Raw genomic sequence first — 23,475 nt, 5'->3', positions numbered from 1 at the left:
TTCACCTCTGGGTTACCTCTGTTCACCTCTGTGTCACCCATGTTCACCCCCTCCTCCCCATGCTCACCCATGTTCACCTAATGTTCACTCCTAGCTCACCCATGTTCACCTCATGTTCACTCCTAGTTTACCCATGTTCACTCCTTTGTCACCCATGTGCTCATCCCTGTCTTCATCCCCACTTCACTCATGTTCACCTCTATGTCACCCCCCCTGTTCACCTCTGTCTCACCTCAAAAGGTCAAAAAACAGCCACTCGACTGCTCCAAAACAAGTTTCTGGGGCGACCAACTGACGAGAAATGTCCGCCAATGCTAAATGAGAACCACGAACTGATGCAGATCTGACATGAACTCACAAACGAGGACCAAGAGCAATCATTAGGACACCGGAGTACTTGATGGCGAGGAACCATGGCAAGGCTAAGGGAAGGGAGGCTCTACCTTAGAGGAGAGGGGAGCTTCCATTTGTGGGCTTCTCTCATCCTCTAGATAGAGCAAGAAGAAGGGGAAGGTAGGAAGGGAGGCTCTGATACCACATGAAGGAACATGGTGGACAGAGAGAGAGAGAGAGAGAGAGAGAGAGAGACAAAGAGACAGAGAGAGAGAGAGAGAGAGAGAGAGAGAGAGAGAGAGGGTAGGCTAGGGAGAGAGAAAGTGATACTCAAAAGGAGACATAATGAAATGGAAATGAAATGACTAGAGCAATGAACAAAAATGAGAGTACTCACATGTATACCAAAGAGCTTGTAGCTTGGTACTTGATTGATTTGACACTAGACAAGTATAGCTCTTATATAAGAGCACACACACACAGATGAACACCTATGCAGATGGGATAACTCCCAATATGACACGTGGCATCCATAGGACACACTAGAGCAGGACAACATCATAAAAGCCAATCCTCAAAATGAACGGAGCAGAACTCCAGCCACATGACAGAGGGTCCGTTGTACCAGGTGAAGGGAGAGGAGGGCAGGAGAACACAACGGAAAGAGATATTAGAGAAGCGAGGAGAGATGGGAAATAGCATAGTTCATTAGAAGGAATGAATCATATACTCATGAAAGCTACACCAGATGACTGATACACCAGGAGAAGATACACACGAGGTGAGCTCTTGACTCTAGCCTCTCTCTCTCTCTCACTCACGCGCTCCGTCTCCGCTAGAATGTCCCCCCTTTCCTCCCCTTTCCCCCTCTTCACCTTCTCCTCATTTGCTCCCTTCGCTGAAAATCCCCTTCCCTTCTTACTATTGGATGTCTTCTAGAAATCCCCTTCCCTTCTTCCTATTGGATGTCTTCCTGCATCCTTAGCCGTTTCGCCGTTTGTCGTCCGCTTTGTCCTTGATGGCTTTTGCAACTCTCCAGCCTGTTCTAAGTCAGTGAATCAAGTGCTCCATGTGTACTCCTATCTATTTCATGTGCTCCTGACACTAGTTGGTTGCGAGGGTTGGTGCACCACCTATACTCTGGACTGCTTCCCATGTGCACCAATAGGTGTACCGCCTGTGCACCTGTGCACTCTCTTGACTGCTATAGTCCAGTGCGCCATTACATCACTCTGATCAACTTTGACCATGGTCGGTCAAGGTTGAGGTTTGGTACTCCTCAGTCATGTACTGCTCCTGTCATGTCTAAGTCATGTCCAAGTCATGTACTGGCACTCTAGAGTGACTAAGATGTGAAGACATGTGAACACGGTGCGACTAGGTGTGACCAAGGTCTAACAACCTTGGCATGTTGCTCAGGTGACCATGATGTGACCCAGGTTTGACTCTTGGTGGGAGTCCGTGACCGAGGCCCAGAGTACAACAAGCCTTGTATGGAACTTTGACGAGACCTGGAGCAAGACTTCCAGGGGGAATTTTGGCGAGAAAAACAGAGCAGAAGTTGGGCAAGGGCACGTGGGCTGGCGTGGGAAGTGAGAAAGGGAGCAGGAAGCCCTAAATGATGGGCTCGCACAGGGGCTAGGCTGGCTGCAAGGCAGGTCCGCTCCTCTCCTCACACATCACACACTCAACCTTACACACACACACACACACACACACACACACACAACACACACACACACACACACACGAACGACACACTTTTCAGTTCATATTATGCTAAACCCCATAGATATACTGTAGTAAGCTCTCTTTGTTGCCCGGTCTGCTTGCTTTTCATGTCGCTTTTGTATGTTGTGCTTGTTTTCTTCCTAGATGTTGAATATTGCAATTCCTTTTCAGTTCATATTATGCTAAACCCCATAGATATACTGTAGTAAGCTCTCTTTGTTGCCCGGTCTGCTTGCTTTTCTTGTTGCTTTTGTATGTTGTGCTTGTTTTCTTGCTAGATGTTGAATATTGCAATTCCTTTATTTTACTTTGATCTTCTTCTGAGCTGCCATTACATGCCCTCTCTCTGGTTTTATTTTGATATTTCTTCCTAATGGGCACCATGTATTTTGGCATTCAATTGATCGAAATGTGTGATTTAAGGTACAGACGAGCTGCTGCTGCTCCCCGCCTATAGTGCTGCCCTCTCTGAGCCCCCTTCCTGCCTCCCTTCCCCGTCCCTCTCTCCTCCCTTGCCTCAGCTGAAACATGTGAAGCTCTGAAAGGAGTATGTGGTACATCCTGAAGAGAGCAGGGCTCTATCTCCTGTCGGCAGATCGAGAGTGCCCAAGAAGAAGGCTCACCTTCATAAAACACCTGGGGCCCAGTAAGGGATAACCATGTGACCGAGCTCCAAGTCTTGAAGAAAGGGGAAGTATGAAAAATGCTGAGTATCCGAGCAACTCCTTTCCAAACATTTCTGGCTTGATTGCTGTCCCAAAGGCAATGTCGCATTGACTCCTTTGCAGAATGACAACGAGGGCAAGTGGGATCAGCCCCAAATCGTGATCTCCACAGGTTCATTGCAATCCGTCCATGAATAGAAAGCCAAAAGAAAAGAGTGATCTTTCTATTTCTAAGGGATTTCCAGAGCCTCGTCCAGAAATTCCTACGCAAATCTACGGTGATGAAGAAGCTATCCCAATGGGGGGCTCTGGAGGGAATCCAACCTCTACTGCTCAGCTGAAATCTCCTAGCATTACCAACCGTGAAACGAAAGAAGGGAATCCCCCTCTCTCGGTGCCCATGATCTATCCACTCCCACTCTCCTGGGTCCCGCTGCAAGCACCTGATAGGTGCACCTCCATATAACCACAACCTCCAGGATCCCAGGGCCAAGAGCAGAGGGTCGAGGTCTAAGTACCACTGCAAGCCCGCTCTGTGGTCCACAAAACCAGCAATCCTGACAGGCTGAAAGGCAACCTCTAGAAGAATATCATCCGTGGATCTAGAGAGTATGCCTCCATCCCCAACGTCAAAGACCAAAGCATCTTCCACGAAACCTCGAAGAGCGATCACCTGTAGAGGAACTGCTGTCCTTGAAAAAGCTCCCATCTAAGTGGTGGAAGTAATAGGCACCTCAATTGTCCATGCCACCCGGATGGCTGCATCTATCTGCTGAATCCTGCGTGCTACCCCTCTGAGGTGACTCACGGACTGTAGTCTCTGATCCTCAAGTAGCCTGATAAAAGCCTTCCAAGTGCCTATTGTGTAGGCGGGGCCTCTGGATTGGCTGCCTATCAATCTCTTCAAGGGTAGAGGGCGGAACCCTTCAAAGAGTGTTCCTGAAGCTCCCCCAAGCTTTGAGGATGGCAGTCATGAGAGGAGAGGTAGGAGACCTGAGAGAGGCGGAAGAAAAAATCCAGCGAGGGCTGTCCACCCAATCATCTCCTAAGGTAGGTGTGCAAGCTTGAATGCGTCCATAATTCTCTTGGGTTTCTGATTCCGTTTGTAAAAATGTTCCAATCCTTAAATTTTCACTTTTGTATTTTGTAATCAAATACATGGCTTTGTTGTTTGTGAATTTTAAGTTTCATAATATTCAGGCGATCATGTAAAATTATTGGAAGGAAAAGAGAATACATTTGGATCCTTTTCGACACTACAATAGCTTTCTGTTTGAGATAATTGTATGAGTGATGGGATGGCGGTTACCTAGGCAATTCCTGTAGTGCATAAACATGCAATCTTTTCAGGAATGTGCCATCTCTTTTGTCCTAATGTTGAACCATCCTCATTGCAGTGCTTGATATATTCAACTGCTGAAGATTGGAGAACCCCTCACATCATTGATGTGAAGGACATAGCAATGATTCTTAAGCAGTGTGCACACTGCTTTTTGATTGCAGATCTCGTGAATGGACTTCAAATCTTTACCTACCAAGGAAGAAAATTGTCAACCCCATCTTTCCCAGGTAAAGAGAAGATCAACAAGTTTACTTCAGTTTTCTTAAGCTGACATAAATTTCTTAAGCTGAATCTGTATTACCAATATCACCTCTTTCAAAGGTACAGATTCAGAATCATGATGACACAATGAAAAATCAGAAACCATGTTGGGTTTAGTCAGAAAATATTACCTGAATCAACTCTCCATGAGCCGAAGAGTTAGCATCCACATTAAAACCAATCCTGCATCAGATTTCAAAGGAGGTGTATCCATTTCTTCGCATGTCTCTCTTTGCGAGGAAAAAATACATATGTATCAAAGGTGGCACACAAAAGTAGAGAAGAGGGGGAATGATAGCGAAGGGAGAGTGAAAAGGAGGAAGAATTGAGGGAGAGATGGGGAAAGGAGAGGTAGAAGAGAGAGGAAGAGAAGAGGGTGAGAGAGAGAGAGAGAGAGATTACCGTCTTCCAAGGGCCTTGTAGGAGCAAATACAAGGGTGCACTAAAATCTTTGCAGTATGCAAAATGCTAACAAGAAAAATCGAAGTCAAAACTGCTGCAATGCAGTATAGTAAGGCTGTGATGTCAAGCACCAAGTGTTAAGGGCTATACAAAAGACCTCCCCTGGCGTGTATCGCTATGGTGGGGCCCTCTAGTGGGATGTGAGGATATCTTTCATGTGCCCCTATTGGATCGTCGCTCTACGTGGTGGCATCGGGCCATATCAATGGTGATCCTTATAAATCTAGCGGTCACCTCTATGTGGAGTGAAAATAGACTGAACCTCCATCGTGCGCATCCTAGTTCGTCTCTGCTCTATGCCGCCCAATCTCTCTGACTCCAGTTCTACCTCTTCTCGTGTCCTCTTCCCACTAATCCACTCTACCCTCATCGTCGATATCTCCTCTCCCTCCTCTCCTCTCCTCTCCTCTGTGTCTTGGCACTAAATCAAATGATAGAAGTCGGTGATATTCACTTGTGTCCAATCCTTCTCTACGTCAAGTGTCGCTATCTCCTCTTGTTGTACGACTTATCTCAGTAGGTCTCTCGATGTCTCTACATATCTGGTGGGTGATTAGGGAAATGGATAATCTTAGTCAGTGGCCCAAACCCAAGCCCCTTCTGAAAATGACATCTCCACATATCTCATAATATATCGAGCATCTACATCCTTTGTATCCACCTTGGATATGCGTGTTGCACTCCTTGCCTAGCAACCCACAGCTGCGCAATGGGGTATGTGAAACTTACTATCGTCCAAATACTAGGGTCTAAATCATCCCATGCTCCAACATGCTTAGAAAGTGGTCATGGTCTTGATGGGGAACTCCGAGTCCCCCCCCCGCCCAAGTCCATATCGTCGGGAGTTAGAGTAGATCCAACCGTATGATACGGTTGATCTCATTCCATGGAATCAAGGAGGTGGGGCATCTCGGATTTATTGGAAGGGTAGTGGGAGTCGATCCATCTGGTTACCCTAGCTAGAATACCACCACGATATATGTGCATAGAAAACTTTGGCGACTTATATGCCCTCTAGTCACGTGGTTGACTCTAGGACCAATCTTGGGAGGTAGTTAATAGAGCGAGCATGAAAAAGCACGTGAACCTAAAAAACGAGCAAGAATTTATTGGAGTAGTAGGAAAATCAAGCGAGCGAAGAAAGAGTCTAAGTGTCCCAACAAATAATTGCTTGCAGTAGAAAGTATTCAAAAGGGGGGTTATGTGTCACATTGAGTAGTCCAAACTCAATGACTATTTTAACGTGATCCCATTTGGGTTTGGCAATTACCTGGGGGGATCACTCTTGCATGAGGGGATTTATAAAATAGCAACTTAGCGTAGTTTATACATGTAGATTTATGAAGGGGTGTCACAATTTTAAGATTGAAAATGTAAACACATACAGGGGTTTAACCAATTGCATGAGAAAATGTAAAAATTCAAGAATAGGGGTGATTTTTAAACATGCTTGCTCGCACATGCTTTATGGTTTTATGGAACCCTCGAGTGTGATTAAAGGTAGAGGGTGTTAAATTTTGTGTTTTTTTTCCAACATAGAGAGTGTCTTCTCCCTCCCTATTATGGGAAAGCTTACTTTTAAATTGGTGCAACAAATCGGCCAAAAATTCATAATTTCATATTCTGATGCACGTAATTTTCTCAGATGGTGCAAAAAGGCATGATATTCACCTAAATCATGTCTTTCCATTTGATTTGATATGTAACACTATGCCATTTAGATTTGACAATCAAAAGATTTGGGATATCAAAAGCACATGTTTTGGGCCAAAACAATCAAAATTTGACAACTTGCTAAGATACAGGGATGTGAAATTGTCATCTTTTGGGCCAAAATAGTGAGTGTGTTAACGCGCCTCTAGTTTTGGTCCAAAAGATGATATTTTCACGTCTCTGCATTTTTTATTTACAAGTCCAAATGGGGTCATGTTACATATTAAATCAAATGGCAAGGCATGATTTAGATGATTATCATGTCTTTTTGCACCAGGGTGGATTAGAGGGATGTAACATTAAATCATTAGGAAGGGATGTTTTTACAGTAACAAAGAAACATGGGTTTTGTTCCAAGAGTGAATAGAGTTAAAAAGGCTAAACATTTACATATGCATGGAATGTAGACTAATCCATTCAAGGAGTCCTTGGAAACGCCTCACTTGTGTGGAAGGTTGCATTGATGATCTCAATTACTATGGTGGAAAGAGAGAACTTGATTGCAGTACGGTTTGTCTTTAATACTAATGATGAAGGAACATGGTAACACACTAGAAAACACATTTTTGACTCACTTTGGCTTCATATTCCAACACCCCCCCTTGAAGGCAAGGTGAGAGACTACTGGAATGGAACCAATAAAAGAACATGACAATGACGGTCATCAAACTGTGCACCCTATGTAACTCAGAGTCTTTTTTTTTCAAAAAAGAAGGGCTAATTATATTACTTCGAGACAAGGAATACAAGAGACTCAACAGCAATGCTGGAGCACAGGGATAACTCCCACCTGCGAAACTACAAGCCACACAGGTCTAAGCATAAAAAACTGTTACAAAATGCTGTCAAAACAAAAGCCCTAGTCTGGGTCTTCTGAAAACCAGTAAACCGCAAAACCAAAAAAGCTACGGATCCCTGATGAAGTGAATCCTGGAAGTACTAGAAAGTCTTCGAGACAGTGAACCATCAACTGATATGACTCCTCTGAGTCACCATCGAGCAATCGAGGCCGACCAATAATCCCTGATGAAGTGAATCCTGGAGATACTCGTAATCCAAGCATGTATGGATCCCTCCTCCGCTGAGCTCCCGTCCATCGTGCCCGCCCGAGGGTGCCGATAGGAAGAGACCTGCCAGCATGAGCAACCACCACCTGACGGGGGGCGAGTCCGCACTCCAGTAGCCCGCTCCACGCACCTGCAGGCCTCAACCCACATGGGGAGCCTCCTGGTACGACAAGAAGAAGTAGAGCCAAAGGAGAAGGGATCCCTGAGGAAAGAGTCAAGGGCCGCCGCCCTGTGGAAAAAGAATCTTCGAGAAAAACTCTGAGTCTTGAGAAGCTTGGAGACCCAAGCAAGGAGGCCACCAGCCGACGCGACCCCTCTGGGTTGTTGTCCAAGGGCCAGGTCTTTCCAGCTCCAGTGCACCACTCGCGACTAGGAGATGCTGATGGGACGAGGGCAGCACAACCACCACCACGGAGAGGCACGAACTGGACGGCTGGGGGAAGGCCATGGCCGATGTCGCCAGGGCAAAGCTGCGAGGAGAACTCTAACTCCGGAAGAGCAGGAGAGTGCAGGGCAAACCTCCTCCCGCCAAAGAAATGCCACCGGGAAGGGAGAGACGCTTCCTGAAAGATGAACCTACTGCTGTTGTGAAGGTGCAAATGTGGAGGACCGCCAGGGCAAGGGAGACGGCTGAAGCCGAAGATACTCCCCTCCGAAGAAGTGCAAGGCCCCATGCCACAAGTGGCTCGACACCTCCAAATGCCCGAACACCCCCAACCCAGACGCTTTCTACTCCACGGAGAGGGAGAAGGGTGCAAAAGACCAGCCTGGAAGACCACACTGCCACGGGAAGGAAGCCACCAACAAGCAGGCCAAGGCTGGGGATGCGCCATCCAGGAGAGGCTCAAGGCTGAACCGGAGCAGGGGGGGCAGCCAGTCAGCAGGCGGGAGCACTCAGCCAGCGGAGGGGGCTTGCAGCAAGGCGAGCAAGGCGGCGACCAAGGTGCGAGGAGAGGGCGCGGGGAGAGAAGGGTGGGAGTGGCAGGGCGGAGCCTAGGCAGCGCGAGGGGCGGGGGCAGCAGCGGGCGGGGTGAAGGTCGCGTCTTGTAACTCAGAGTCTAAAGTCTGAGCGTGTTCAAAGGTTGATCCAAGCACTCTCATGGGTATCTTGGAACTCGGCCAGGCCTGATAACGAGACCTATCAAAGCCAATACATGGCTCCCACAATACATCCCTCTCTAAATCTATCAAAGCCAATACAGGGCTCTCACAGTACATCCCCTCCTAGCTCCAAGGGCTAATGAGAGACATGGAGCCACACACCAAAACAAATAGGAAAATACATCTTTTTAGGAGGACTATTAAAGGCAGAGAACCTTTGACGCAACACACATGATTTATTTGCATTCATTTTGGGGGACAACCTAGGGCAGAGTACCCTTGACTCAAACAAGAAAGTAGTAAAGATATATTTCATTCATTTTATGCATAGCAAGGGCAGAGAACCCATGTGCCCGAAGTAGCTGCTGCACAAGAGTGTGCACATCCTGATGCAAAGAGGTATGTTGGTGAAGAACCAGTCGAGAATGCCCTCGAATGATGTGTTGATGAAGGCCATAGGAGCAGCTACCAAGGGAGATCACGTCATGACTCTCAATGTGCCGATCGGAGAGTCACCAAATGTACTGAGATCAAAGAAATGATATTTGATTGTTCAGGACAGTCAAACACCGCAATGTCGCAATGTCGCAATGTTGGAGATGACGAGGTATTAAAAAAAAGTATTCCCCGCTGTCGGAAGCCTCAAGTCAATGTATCGGAGTGTCGGTACAGTTGAAATGACTTGTGGGTAAGCTTGGGAAGCTCAAATCACTGCTAGAGGTCACGGGAGTCCAAAACTGAGCAAAAAATGCCAAAAAATAGCCTAAAACTGCTCGAACTCGCCTTCTGACAAGTTGTATGGACTCCTGGTACTCTCGCATATCCGCCTGCAGAGGTCTGTACAGACAAAAAATTGGAATTTTTTTTCCAAATTCTCTCTCGAAAAGGTGCGGGACAGGGTCGTTTATGTTTGGGAAGTGCCAAAATTTTAAAAAACGTAGAAATCGGATCTCAAAAGGTCAAAAAACGAACTGATGTGGGAGTGAGTTGAACTCACAAATGAGGACTGCGGAGTACTTGATGGCGAGGAACCATGGCAAGGCTAAGGGAAGGGAGGCTCTACCTTAGAGGAGAGGGGAGCTTCCATTTGCGGGCTTCTCTCATCCTCTAGATAGAGCAAGAAGAAGGGGAAGGTAGGAAGAGAGGCTCTGATACCACATGAAAGAACATGGTAGAGAGAGGGAGAGAGAGAGGGTGGGCTAGGGAAAGAGGAAGTGATACTCAAAAGGAGACATAATGAAATGGAAATGAAATGACGAGCAATGAACCGAAATGAGAGTACTCACATGTAGACCAAAGAGCTTGCAGCTTGATTCTTGATTGATTCGACACTAGACAAGTACAGCTCTTATATAAGAGCACACACACACATATGAACACCTATGCATATGGGATAACTCCCAATATGACAGTGGACACGTGGCATCCATAGGACACACTAGACTAGAACTTGCACTAGAACACACATTTTTTACTCACTTTGGCTTCATATTCCAACAAATGATGACTTGGCAATGAAGCATACCAACTCTCTTATGGGGGATGTGAAATTAGTGTTAGTGGCTTTAAAATTATATGCATATTTAACCTTTAGTATTGACGAAACATATGGACTTTTGAATAAATTATATTTTTTGGATACTCAAATAGGTTATTTATAAATCTTTTATTGTTTTGTATCGCTCACTTTTTGGTAATCCTCCAATATTGGAAATCTCCTAAAATCTCCATATCAAATGCTGAGACATTAGCCCCTAATAGTTGCTGCATATATTGGCTATTGGTCTCATCAACATATCAAACATCAAGGGATCTTGGAAATGTGCCTGAATGGCATATTCCAAATATGGCAGAAAAAGCATGGCAGTTATGTTCGCCAAAGATGCATGGGGAGCTGAATATTCTTAATATTCATGCGGCAGGTGCACACATTAACTGGAACAAATCCAATGTTTTTTGGATCAGTGATGAGGAGACTCTAGACTGGGGGATCTAATGTCCCCTTTTTATGAAAGAGGAGACTACAAGATCTGCCAACAGGATGAGAAGAATTGTTGGCACAAGAAAGTCTCTTGCCAACAGGAGTAGAAGACAATTTGTCAAACAAGTCCTTTTTGGACCTTATGTGCATGGCTGCGCCATCGTCAAGATACCATGTGTCAACAGTCTCATTAATACTTAATGAGCAGCATCATAATTGCAAGTGAACAATGCCCAATCATGCTGCGGTAGCATAATCCATCCTGGCATCTGAATGTGAAGAATCTGCAACTGCCATGCAAACTTTCTTTCTCCCTTGCAATCCTCTTTGAGCACTGAGAGATGTGGTAACCTGGCTTCTTGCAATAATGGCACTTTCCCGGTTTTTTGGGCTTATTTGCATCCTTCTTGTCCTTCCTAGATGACTGTCTTGCTTCATACTTTGGCTGAAAACCAGCAATCTTGCATTTGTAATTAGCAGCAAATGCTTGCTTTCCACCACGCATATTAATTGGCATGGTTTTCTGCGTTTGCTTCTCTTGTAATAGAAGTCCCACACCTCTTAAAAGGTAAGTGTTGAGCGACGTGTGAAAAGCCTTAAGTGCAGACACCCAAGCAAACCTTGAAAAATCACCAGTAGATCTGACAAAGTAGAGATGATTTCCCGAGGATGGAGTCCTCATGGGATTGCAAACATCACAATGAATTAGCTGCAATTTTCTAGCAGCCTGAATAGCACCATCCTTTGGAAAAGAAAATCTGTGCATTTTACAGAGAATGCAATCCTCACAAACATGTTTTCGGGAAACCTCCAAATGTGGCAATGCATAACCATCTGGTATCTCTGTAAGAGCATTAAGATGCCATCGTTGACATATCGAAACATGGCATGCCCCAACTAGGCAGCATGCATGGCATTCTGTGACTGCTTTGCAAGACAATCAAGCTGAAACAGTCCATGACAGAGAGTACCAGAAATTACCAAGGCATTCATTGTCTCTATCGCGAACGGTGCACTTATCATCTTCAAAAAATACCTCCATTGGCTGCTATGATACTCCTCCCTCCCCATTTGTGAAATGGTCCTCCCTCTCCAGGATACGGCTCACCCACGATATCTTTTATGATACTTTGGCTTTTGCATGGTGCAGAGTTCTTTGACGGTGCCGTAACTCCTACGCAGTGTGACCTTCTGTATTGCGCCAACGGTGCCCTAACACTTGCATGTGGAGGAGAGTATATTATCTCTGTGTGTACTCTCAGTGACGAACTTTGGCCATTGGGACCCATGGTGGGCGGGATATCTCCGCCTCGCTTCTTTGTCATGTATCATAGGTAGTCCGGTCACATACCACAAGAAGCTTTATCTGGTCTTGTACCAGAAGAAGCTTGGTCCGGTCTCGTACCACAGGAACCCTGGTCCGGTCCCATACCACAGGAAGCCTAGTCCAGTCCTGTACTACGGGAGGTCCTAGTCCAATCCTGCACCATAGTAGGTTCGGTCATGTTGTGGTACCGGTCATGTCCTGGGCTAAGTCTAGTCAACACCAGACATTCGAGCTTCCTTGCTCGGTCTTTGCAGGATGCTTTTTCCTTTGGAGACGTTCCTTAGTCCCAATTGGATATTTTTTATTACTGGTTTTAGTTGTGAGTAGTAGCTGTCCCACTTTGTGACAGCTATGAATGTTATTTTTTCTAAATGTAAAATTACTTCTTAAAAAAAAAAGGTATGTGTGTGTATATATGTATATGGTCTCCTTTATGTAATTAAGGACCTCTGAATATTGGAGTGTCTTGTAGGAACTCTCTTTTTTTGGCTAGCTAGATGGAGATCTTAGGGTTGGATAATAGTTAGCAATGATGGATGGCCAACCCATCTACCAGCAATGACTCTAAGAGATAGAGAGCCATGACACTGTGTGAGATGTTGTTTGGATCACTAGTTGGGGCAGTTTCAGAGTTGAGGTCTATTTGGAATGGTCCATACCATTCCGCCTTGTACTTTTATCATATTCTCAATTTAATAGACGGAGTTGGTTCTTGCTTAAAAGAACCATCAACGATGGATTGATCCTTCACCATATAAAGGTTTTCTTTTGACACTTTTTTTTCTATTTGGCAGGTTGGGTTAATATTTTGTAGCCTGACTTTTTTAAAAATAAAAAAACTTAACATGAACTTAATCTGAGACTTTTAAAATGTACAAAGCATGTGGAGTTACTAAGCGTATTCAAAAATGTAAACCGAGAAACATGATAAAATAAATGCACATGGATTTTGGTTTGTGCTCTTGAAACCATACGAGTCTTAAATTTTTATATGTGCAGGTTTGAGAATGGAATCGTTGAACAATCAAAATGTTAGTTTGTCAAATGACACACTTGCAGTAGTTGATTGTAATGATTCAAAAGGTTAGCAATTAATCTCGTGCCATTCTATCTATATATACCATTAGTTTCCCTTCGAACTGAAAGCTCAGAATTCTAACAACTGTCACTTATTGGTAGCCCTGAAAGTTCTGGATACAAGTAGTGGCAAGGCCTTTGGAGATGGAATACATCATGCTGTGCCAATTTTGGAAATTAATCTGAACCAGCAAGGAAACAGACCAGATAGGATGCTCGTATTTATTGACTCCAATCAAGATTTGTATATCACCTCAATTCTAGTACGAAAGTTTCATGATTTGAATTTCTGAAGCTTTTTGTGGACATTCAAGTATCACTGAGTGTACATTGAGTTAATTTTTAAACCTGTTGGGTAAAGTGAGACCACTTGTTGAAAGCTGCCACTTCACATTTACTTAAACATTGACCTGGGTGTTCTTTTATTGTAAGAACCCACAAAATGAGGAAATATAAATTGGATGTGATACTTGCTTATCTGCACTGCAGATAGCAATAGCGCATGTACCTAGAATGTTTACACTCTCGTACAAGAACTGTATTCTTATTAAAATGACTATCTGTGAAATTTCTGAATTTTGCCAAGGAATTCTAATCAGCACAGAAAGATCAGATATTTAAGTTCTGAGACTGTTTCTTTTAGCATTGGTAAGGTAAAAATGGATACGAATATGGTTGGTGTTTTTTTGCAGCTCTGCTCATCTGCTTGAGTTTAGAAGAGATCAAAGATTCCTTAAGGTAGGCCTTGATAAGAAGATGGTATGCTTGAGTTCCTCAAGTTCTAGGGAGTATTTTCTCACCAGGCTTTCCCTCTCCTTAAGTTGGACTATAGTGAGCTGGAATGTGCTTGGTGAAGTGTGCAAGACATCTGCAAAGACTGATCCATGAGAGGAATTGTGGCCTCGATTGGTAGCCTGGCAGACATACTCATGCTTCCGGAGCACATGTTCTCAGCATATGATAACATTGGGAGAGACACAATTTGGATTGACTTATGAGTTGGGGACCTCAAGATCAAGACCCTAAATATATATACCACCACTTGCAAATGACAAAAATAACCTTTCTAGCAAGAGTTCAATGGTTGCTTACCAGATGTAGACTCGTAAGTTGTTGCAGGTGACTTCAACTTCTAGCTTTTCTAGAAGACAAGTGAGGGGGTTCTTCCTTTTCAAATATTTCCCCCCTGAAAGAGGTTCTTGAAAGCACTTTATTTTTCCATTTGAGATAATATACCTAGCGGGAGTCAGAATACACCCAACTATCAAGAAGCCTCAGCTATTCATAGAAACAAAGGTCTTATAGAGAGGCTGGATCATCTTACATAGAAGATTGGCTGGTGAATATTCCACAAGGTTCTTGATAGGTGTGACGATGTTAGACCATTAATCTCTTGTGAGACTTGTCCAATTGTTTTTCATAAACTAAGTCAGGTTAGGAGATTCATAGATAACTTATTTGTCCCAGACATTCCAAACTTTAAAGATTTTATGTAGAAAGGTCCAAACTCTTTTGGTGGAAGAATTTATCCTGGAGAGTTTTGTGAACTTATATAACTAGTGGAAGCTTTTGTAGTTTCTTGGACCCTAGGATTACTCAATCTTCCTTAGGTTTAGAAGTTGATATCGATAAACAACAACCACCTGAGTATGCTATGTTGAATATCGTACGATGCCACATGGATCTGTAATGCATACCAAGACCAAATTTTGCAGCAGCCAAAGAAAAGGAAAAGGAAGTCCCATCATCATGAATGATATTTGCAACCGAGTGGATCTCCTTCAAGGTAAGAAAATATCAGCGTCTAGGCTCCTGTACCGCAATGGAGAGTCAAAAGCATTAGACCAATGTTTATGCTCTCTGCTCTTAGAGAGTTTCCCTGCAAAGAATCTTGACCATGCCATTCCAAATGAGAGAGGGCATACTTCCAATCCAGTAACATATGAGTGACCAAAGGACCACCTTTGATCTTGCCATCAACTCAACCCAAAATAAAGTCCTATTGTGTGGGCTGCCAATATCCAAAAGCAGGAGTGGTGAGCTGTAAAAGCAAATGGCGTATCATAGCAGCCCAAGGCTGAGAACCCTCCAAAAACTACAGCATCATTTCCCCCCCTGTGGGCAAGAATATGCACTTGAATATTAAGGACATTCAATCCCCCGTGCTTTTTTGGCGAACAGAGATGCTGTAGCGAAAGTAATCTCAAACTCTTCTTGCCATGTTTTGAACACCAAAAAGTTTCCAGAACAGTGGACATGAAAGAAGAAAGTTATACCTTGCTGAACATTATCAGAGGCAAGTAGAACTGAATATAAGCCACCAGGATCGATTGAACAATTCGTAACCTGACATGCAGAGGCCATGTTGCCAGCTTCCAAAATTCAAGGTTTTTTTCCAGTTTTGCTCATATCCAGTCAGCTTGTTGTGGCGATGAGTAATCGACTAACCTAAGGGATAGCCCAAATGACAAACCATCTGATTGGGTGGAAGAATTTCCCCCGGCCATAAAAGAGTATGCCACTCTTTTGAATGCAATGGCAATAACTCAGATTTGTGAAAATTTACATGAAGGCCAGGCGCTAACCCATATAAAGATAAAGCCTGCATCAAGTAAGATAGATCTTGCTTTGTATTCTAAGGAGTAAAAAAGGAATCATCTGCATAAGTTTGAGGAATCAAAGTACTGCTCCCTCTAATTTCCAAACCATGAAGCAAGTCAGATGCTATGAGATGATCCATGTATTGAAGCATGGGATGTGTGGCTATGGCATATAGAAGTGCACTAAGCAAATGACCCTGGTGGACCGAACAGTGAAGGATCCATGCTTTAGAAATATCTGCAGACAGTATGCAAGCAGCTTTGCTATAATTGTAAAGCCAATAAATAATATGCAGCAATTTCTGCCCAAAGCCCAATGCATGCATAGTCTGCGTAATAAAATCCCACTGGACTGTGTCAAATGCCTTGGCAATGTCAACTTGCAGTCACAAAACATCCTGCTGAGTATATTTGGCATATTCTATTCCAACGTAGGCTTTTGCAATATTATCAGTAATGTGCCTACAAGGAACAAAACCATATTGTGCAGGACGAAGGCCATCATGTAAATACCCTTTAATGTGATCCACCACCATTTTAGTGATGATCTTGTGAATGCCAGGCATAAGAGTAATGGGCTCCAATCAAACAAGAATTCACATATTTGTTTCTTTGGAAGAAGTTTTACAAGTCCTTTTTTCCATGAATCCGGATGTATTGCTTTTCCCATGCATAGTTAATCATACGCAGCAAAGTTGACTTGAGAATATCCCAGTATGCAAGAAAAAATTCAACTGTAAGACCATCCCATCCTGGAGTTTTCCATCTGCCACAAGATTTTACTGCATCTGATAATTTTCTTTCAATGACAGGATTTTCCAACTCTAGAGCCTGAACATGAGAGAGAATGGGAGAAACATGCTGCAATAATTGACTCCGTGTTGCAAGAACCTATTGCGAAGGAGGATCTGTAGTCTCAAATTGCCTGAAAAAATGATCGACACAGGCTTTATCAAGTTGGGCTCGAGAAGAAGTCCAAACACCATCAGGCATACGGACCTCGCAAATATTTGTACATTGTCTATTGTAATGCAGACTTTTAAAAAATTCCTTTGATGAGCAATCTTTATCAGAGAAAGCCCTCTGACGTGCTCGTCTCCCGCTTATTAATTTTTTTGTGATCACTGTTTTGCAAGCAGCCTGACATGAAGAAGTGCTTTCTTCAAGAGACAAAGGCCAAAATTGATTGAGCTCAGTCAAAGATTGATAAGTGTTTTTGGCCTGAGCAACAGTATCTCTCAAAGTCTTCATGTAACTTTTACCATAATCTTGAATAACTGATTGCATTTGACCAAGAAAGGCATCCCAAGCATAATCCATATCAATATGGCTCTGGTCTGAAAGAGGCTGACGGGCATCATATTGATCATGCTCCAGATAGCTGTCATTCACAATGAGGAGACAGCCTATCATGTGGTATTTCATGGAAAGTGATCCGCAACCAAAGAGGAGTATGGTCAGAATGCATAAAGGCATAATCTACCCACAAATTAGTAGTGAGAATGTCACAATGTTGTGGGTTGATCCTGTACCAACGATCCAATCGAGCCTGATATGAGGAGTGTGCATTATGATGGAAAGTAAAGCCTGGCAGCAAAGGATGTGATTCCTTCCAAAGATCAGCAAAACTAAGTTGCAGCAGTAAATGAGACCAACTATTCCTCTCAGAGGCCAGCATATGAGTATGACCAGATGTATTATCTCCCTGCTAAGGGGCATTGTTAAAATTGCCACAAAGAAAAGCATGCTGGGATATCGTTGCATATCATCCCAAATCATATCTCTACTACGAGAGGATTGAGGTGCATATACTAAAGCAAATTCAAATATTTTGCCCTGAATAAGACACTGCAAAACCATCCATCTGCCTTGTGCATCATTGAAGGCAACAGTGGGCTGGAGATCATGCTTTACTAAAAAAACCACTCCTGAAAATGAATGTTGTCCAGTATAAAAAATGTCATAGCCGGCAAAATGACCATACAGTCCAGCATACATGTGCTCATTATGCTCTTGCAAAGCAACTAAGTCAGGCTGCAAATGATGGAGATACACCCATACTATCTTCCATTTTCTAGCATCATGTACATTGAGTGTATATTTACAGTTTATGTACAGTGAAAGTAAAGCTGGCTCAAGACTGCATATCCACCTCAGGGCCAATGCCTCTACCCTGAGGTGACAAAGGTGCCTGATGAGAGGACAGCAAACCCACCACCTCCTCTTTGAGGAAAAGGGTGCGACTGGCTGTCACAGCAGCCCAAGTAATGCCAATACCTGAATTTTCTTCAGGGGTATGGCCATTAGATGCAGTACCATTCCATGTACGAAGAGGCAAAGATCTCCTAGTTATGACAGTTTTCCTCGGAGTCTACGAAACTTCCTGTAATGTTTTTTCTTTTCCCTTCGATTGAGAAGTGGAAGGCATCGAGATTGGAGCATTCCCTTTAGAAACCATTGGTGCTTTGCCTTTATCTTGAGCTACATAAACCTATTTATTTTCTTTGGTTTTGAATACAGAGGACCTAGCAGTGCCTTATTCTGCATCTGTGTAGGCATAACTTCTTCTGCCATTCTTTGCATCCGCAAACGACATTGTGAGGCCATATGCCTGAATTTCTTGCGTGAAAAACAAGCTTCTATAAGTAAATCCCACTTGAGCTTGTAGAATGCACTCCCCATAGCAACATTATTTACATTCACAGAATAAGATTTAGGTGTGGGGTTATCAATTTCCCACAAAATGCAAAATCTATTCGAATTCCCATTTGGCCTCGGCGGAGGACAAACCATTTTACCGAAGGAGGCAGCAATTTTAGGCAAAAGAGAGGCCAAACACTGGGGAAAGTCCACCACTTCCAGCCAAGCCCAAACAACGATGTCTGATGAGGGCTTGATAATCCCTAGTCGGTGACCATGGAAGGACATGTACCATTTGCTGCCCAAGAAAAAGAGGAGAGTGTTGGAGAAGCATTTGCTTATGCTCCTCATTGCTGCATAATGGACCTTGCGAACAAAAGAACCCCCCAAGTGTCCTTGAAGGAAAATGATAATGGCATGCTTTGCATATTCCCTCACAGGATCAACTATGTCATCCACTTCAACCAGAAGTCCAACTGTGCCCTTATTAAGGGCGGAGAGAGTAGTCCTGAATTCTGTGTTGGTAAATCGTGCATCAAGTGAGCATATCATCTCTGGAGTGACCAACACAAGTAAACGCTGTCAAATCGCATCTCTAGCCACATCTCTGGCCTGCGTGCCAGGGTCTGCAGAAAGAAGGGAGGCATAAAAATCTGTCGCTAAGTGCATGACGGTATCCGGATGAGACTACAAAATCCCGTCAGAGTCAATAAGCTGCTTGCCACTCTCTCTACTATGTCTGGAACCAAGTGTAGAGAAAAAGTGTTTATTGACTCTCGCTCCCATCTGTATCCAAAAAGACTCTCGTGCATGGAAGGCATACTCTGCTCTCTGATGTAGCAATGTCTGCAAGTGAGCCCTTGCTGTAGCAAGGTGCTCCTGGATCCAAGCATCTGAGGGTCGTTTCTGCTTCTCCCTTTGTAGGGCTGTCAACTGCCGGCGGATACCGATCTCCCTCCTGAGTACCTCACCTCGCCTAGTACTAGCGACAGAATGATAAAGTCACTGATAGTGGCAAGTGCTATGGCCACATGTGAAGGTGCAGCCACCCCCCTGCATGTGAGAAACCCATATCTCAAAGACTGTCTCTGTGAGAGTATCATCTGTGTATAAGGCATCAAGGGTCCTGATACTGGAAGATCGTCCTCTCAGATGGGGCTCTGAGATGGACAAAACTACCGGAAAATGGTCGGAGGTGGAAACACCAGGTGCAATGCAAACTGTCCCCCCTCTATCAAGAGCCCAGTCATCCACATAGAATCTGTCAATCCAAGCATGGATAGGCATCTGCACCCTACGGTTCGACCACGAAAACAAGAGTGACTGAGACTGAATATGAAATGCATCATCTGACCAAACATCTCTGCCACTGAATCTGAACAAGAAGGCATCCCAAGCTGCTCTCTCAAGGGAGTGAATACCACCTTTTCTTCCCCCTTTCTTATCGTATGGTGCCTCAACCATGCTGAAGTCACCTCCAATAATCCAAGAATCTGCAATGTCAGCCCATGAGAGCAACTCTCTCCAAAAATTTGTTGTTCGGAGCGTAGAGGTTGAGGAAACCAACCTTACATCCGTCAACCATGAGCAAAATCCACTGGGCCCTGGAGGGGGTGATGGTACCGTGTCTTCAGGCAGGCGAGGCTCAGATTGGTATCGTGAGTGTGTACGCACTTGTTTGCAGAAAGAACCGACCGGCTTTTTAGAGGTATCTCGCAAATAGCTCCTTATGTGGAAGGCTTGACATCGAGTCTAGAGAGGGTCAGGGGAGCCCTGTCCATTTATTGTAAGGCTTCCGGAGCTCGCATAAGTGGACCAAATTTGTTAGTTTCATCACAGGACCATAGGAGATCCAGGAGGTTCGAGACTGGGGGATGGTTTTGGATTTCGGTGGATGCCGAGAGGGGAGACGGCGAGGTACTTGGGCTCTGTCAGGTTGGCATTCATATTTCGGCATAGTAGCAGTTCAGCCCAGTGTTCGGCATAAGCCCTTGTACTGAGGAGCTCTACCAAACTCTGGCTTGCATAAACTGTGGCTTACAGGTAGAGCGTTGGTGGTTAACCAGGTCCCTTCTTGCCACGGCCTGGTATTTTGCCTCCTACTGGTGTTTCCATTGGGGCTGCATGAGACAAATATGACGCTTGGTGTGGAACTTTCTGTGGTCAAGGCGGGTTCCCAAAGAGGCAGAGGCCTAAATGCAAGCCCTCTCTCATCTTCGAGGGGCCGGTACCTGGATGGAGGAGATTGAGGCAGCGATTCATGATTTGTGGTGGGACAGATTACAGAGTCCTTAGACCCCACATTGCTGGTTAGGACAGGGTGCTTCTTAGGATACGCTTCTTTCAGGAGTCTCTTGGCTCACTACAGGTAGAGACAGAGGTGGATGATGAGTCTGAGGCAGCCCTGGGGAGTCTAGAGTGAAAGCGGGTCAGGATAGTGGGCCGCTTGGGCAAGACTTGGTACATCGACCCCACCTTAGTTTTATCAACCTCGGAGGGAGTAGTGTGGTGCCTGTGACTTTGTGAGGGTAGAACCCTATGCGACATCTTGTGAGTTCCAAGAGAGTGGTTTTGGACAGCTCGTATTGGGAAATTGGACCGGGTGGAGGAGGTCCCCTTCTTTTCTTACATGACTCGAGCAGATCGAGGCAAGAGCGTGGACCTTCTTGGAGGAATGCCATTGGCTAGAGTAAGATATCCTGAGGGAGGAGACAAGGTTGCACCCACGCAATATTTCTCGTTTTTACAAAATTGCATTGAAGAGGGACCCTCCCTCAGCTTTCTTGTGGCAGTTTTAGGATCTGGTTAAGCATATCGCTTTGCCATTCTCTAGATTTTGGTATCGTGTCCCCCCCCCGGCTCTCTTTTTCCCTTCTTCCACCCTGTCTTTTTTTAGGATCGATTTGCCTCATTTTGAAGGGTAGGAAAGTGCTTACATTTTACTATGGTGACAGATTGTCCTCTTAGACACAACCTACAACCTCTTACCTAAATTCTCAAGTCTCTTTGCGCAGCCTCTCCTTTTTGACACTCAGACAAGGTAATTCTTATGGATTTCAAGAAGGCCTATGACATGGCAATGGGGCTTTCTTTGTGGGTATTAGTAGCAGACTGGGATTCTCAACATGGGCTAGGGATCCCATGATGTAGTCCACTATACTATGGGTATCCTTGTGTGTGTAGCATGTATAGCTCTTTCATCAGGATCCAATGAAGATGATCATGAATGGTGCACATGTCTAGTGAGTATCTCCCATATTGTGTGACTATGGACCTAGTTTGTACGTTTTGTGATCTGGGATTGAGCTTTCATTGTCTAGATGAGAGTATTATGCCATCCTCTTAGAAATCTAGATCCCTCCCTGCATGTCCTTGGTTCTGGGCATTGAAGTCTCCGGTAATCATGACCTCTTGTTGCTGCATACACCTCTAGATGTCCTCATCGAGTGCTCGGCATCATGAGATTGGTCCCTCTCAGAGGCTATCTTGGCACACCCACCCCAAATCTCTTACTGGGGACAAGCATGTTCATCTATACCAATGATTGTGACATCAGTGTAAGCAAATAAGAGATGCCACACCCATCCCAATCCCCTCATCCGACTTTGTACTCCATATCTGCAGGTCCCTGTCCACCCCTATACTATTGGTGGTCAACCCTCTCTTTCGAGGCTCTGATGCATCTTGGTATATACTACTAGAAAATTTCCTTGGAAATACTCAGAAAGGTTGTACTGTGAGGACCACATGGTCTATTCCCATAGGCAAAAGAGAAAGCAATGATGGTATCACAAGGTGTGTACCCTTATTTTGACTTGGATGATCACTCTATCATATTTTTATATTGCCCACTATCTTGTTTGGTTTCTACTCCCCTTTGTTGCATATCAAGCTTAACAAATTGGGGGGAGGCGAGCTGCTCTTTAGTTGTCCCCCTAGTGTCCCTACAAGGGGAATGGAATCTTTTGCTTACCCTTGTTGCTCCATTGGTCATGCTAGCACAAACTGTCCCGTCACACTCTCCGTTGCAACTAGGTGCTTGTGAATGGAGGAAATGCTTCAGAGACTCTTCCACAAAAGGGAAGAGGAAGGGGGCTAGCGAACAGCCTTGGCAATGAGAGTGAGAGGGCCTCCCCCATGTGTCCCCCTATTTCGTCCACGCTACTTGAGGAATACGGACCGGAGAATGGACCTATTCTTCGGCCTTGCTTCATACATCTAGATGTCCATTGCCCATTGTTTAAGGATGGATGAACATCTCTACATCCCCAACTCCAGCAGAAGGGAAGAGAAACCATCCCAAACGTTTGGGTGTCACGCCTTGTTGCATGAAGCAACATGATTGGGGGGTTACTTTTAGCATCCCCATGGATACTGCAAATCAATAAGGTGGAAAGAAATAAATTGTCGATACTTGCTGTGTAGAAGCAACAACCTCGCCCCTCTAGCTCTATATATCAAGGCAATTTGGGACTCTCGATCCCCATCAACTTGCGATTGGGGTACTGGTAGGGAGGTATAGGGGGAGTGTGAGAAGTGGGGAGGATTAGGTAAGAGAAGAGGGGTGAGCATGACTGCGGTAGAACAAAGGGGGTTGAAAGATAAGATGCTTTGGGAAAGTTATTGGATTGATGCCTACATCCAATAAATATGTTTCAATGGCTGTGTTGTGATTAAAATTTTGGTGGTACCTTTGATATCTCATGCAATATGCCTAGTTATCTCACTTTGACAAGGTCCACTATATCTTTGAGAGGCTTACACCTCTACTGCATAGAAGGGCATTCCTAGAAGTTGGACCAAGCGCCTTTGCATTCAATGCACCAATACCTCCTTGTCTTTGGTCTTTCCATGGCATTTCTTCTTGCTTTTTACAATCCATGCCCTCTAAGGGGCATCAAGAAAGGATCGAAGCAAACAATAAAGGGAGTTTTAAGGTGATTTGAGATCACTCCATCTTCATGGTGGTGGCTTTGACAAGGTCTTTTATGGTGGCATGCTTTGGCAATTTGCCAATGAGCTGCATGGTAGGTGATCTTAGAGTTATTGAAAAGTTGCTGAGTATTGACCCCCCAAGATTTTTCAAATTAAAAAAAAAATGAAAAGACTGCTATTAAGTAGGAAAAATTCTCCAAGAGAAAATGGTCATGGAAAGAGTATAGCATGCATAGCATG

General features: G+C 44.5%; 1 protein-coding gene across 1 annotated transcript in view; it reads left to right on the top strand.

The window, feature by feature from the left end:
• The window catches only part of LOC147899065 (uncharacterized), a 205,116-nt gene that overhangs the window by 96,075 nt on the left and 85,566 nt on the right, over positions 1-23,475 (top strand). The window contains exons 12-14 of the mRNA XM_087378640.1: positions 4,127-4,298; positions 12,983-13,066; positions 13,163-13,323. Of these exons, the coding sequence (XP_087234766.1) occupies positions 4,127-4,298; positions 12,983-13,066; positions 13,163-13,323 (417 nt within the window). The remainder of the gene's footprint in view (positions 1-4,126; positions 4,299-12,982; positions 13,067-13,162; positions 13,324-23,475) is intronic.

This window comes from Dipteris shenzhenensis, chromosome 8 (genome assembly GCF_047967505.1).
Source record: "Dipteris shenzhenensis isolate YYH24624 ecotype China chromosome 8, Dip_SZ_1.0, whole genome shotgun sequence".
Classification (NCBI taxonomy): domain Eukaryota; kingdom Viridiplantae; phylum Streptophyta; class Polypodiopsida; order Gleicheniales; family Dipteridaceae; genus Dipteris; species Dipteris shenzhenensis.
The sequence above is the reverse complement of the archived record's forward strand: the minus strand, read 5'-3'. Positions and strand labels throughout refer to the sequence as shown.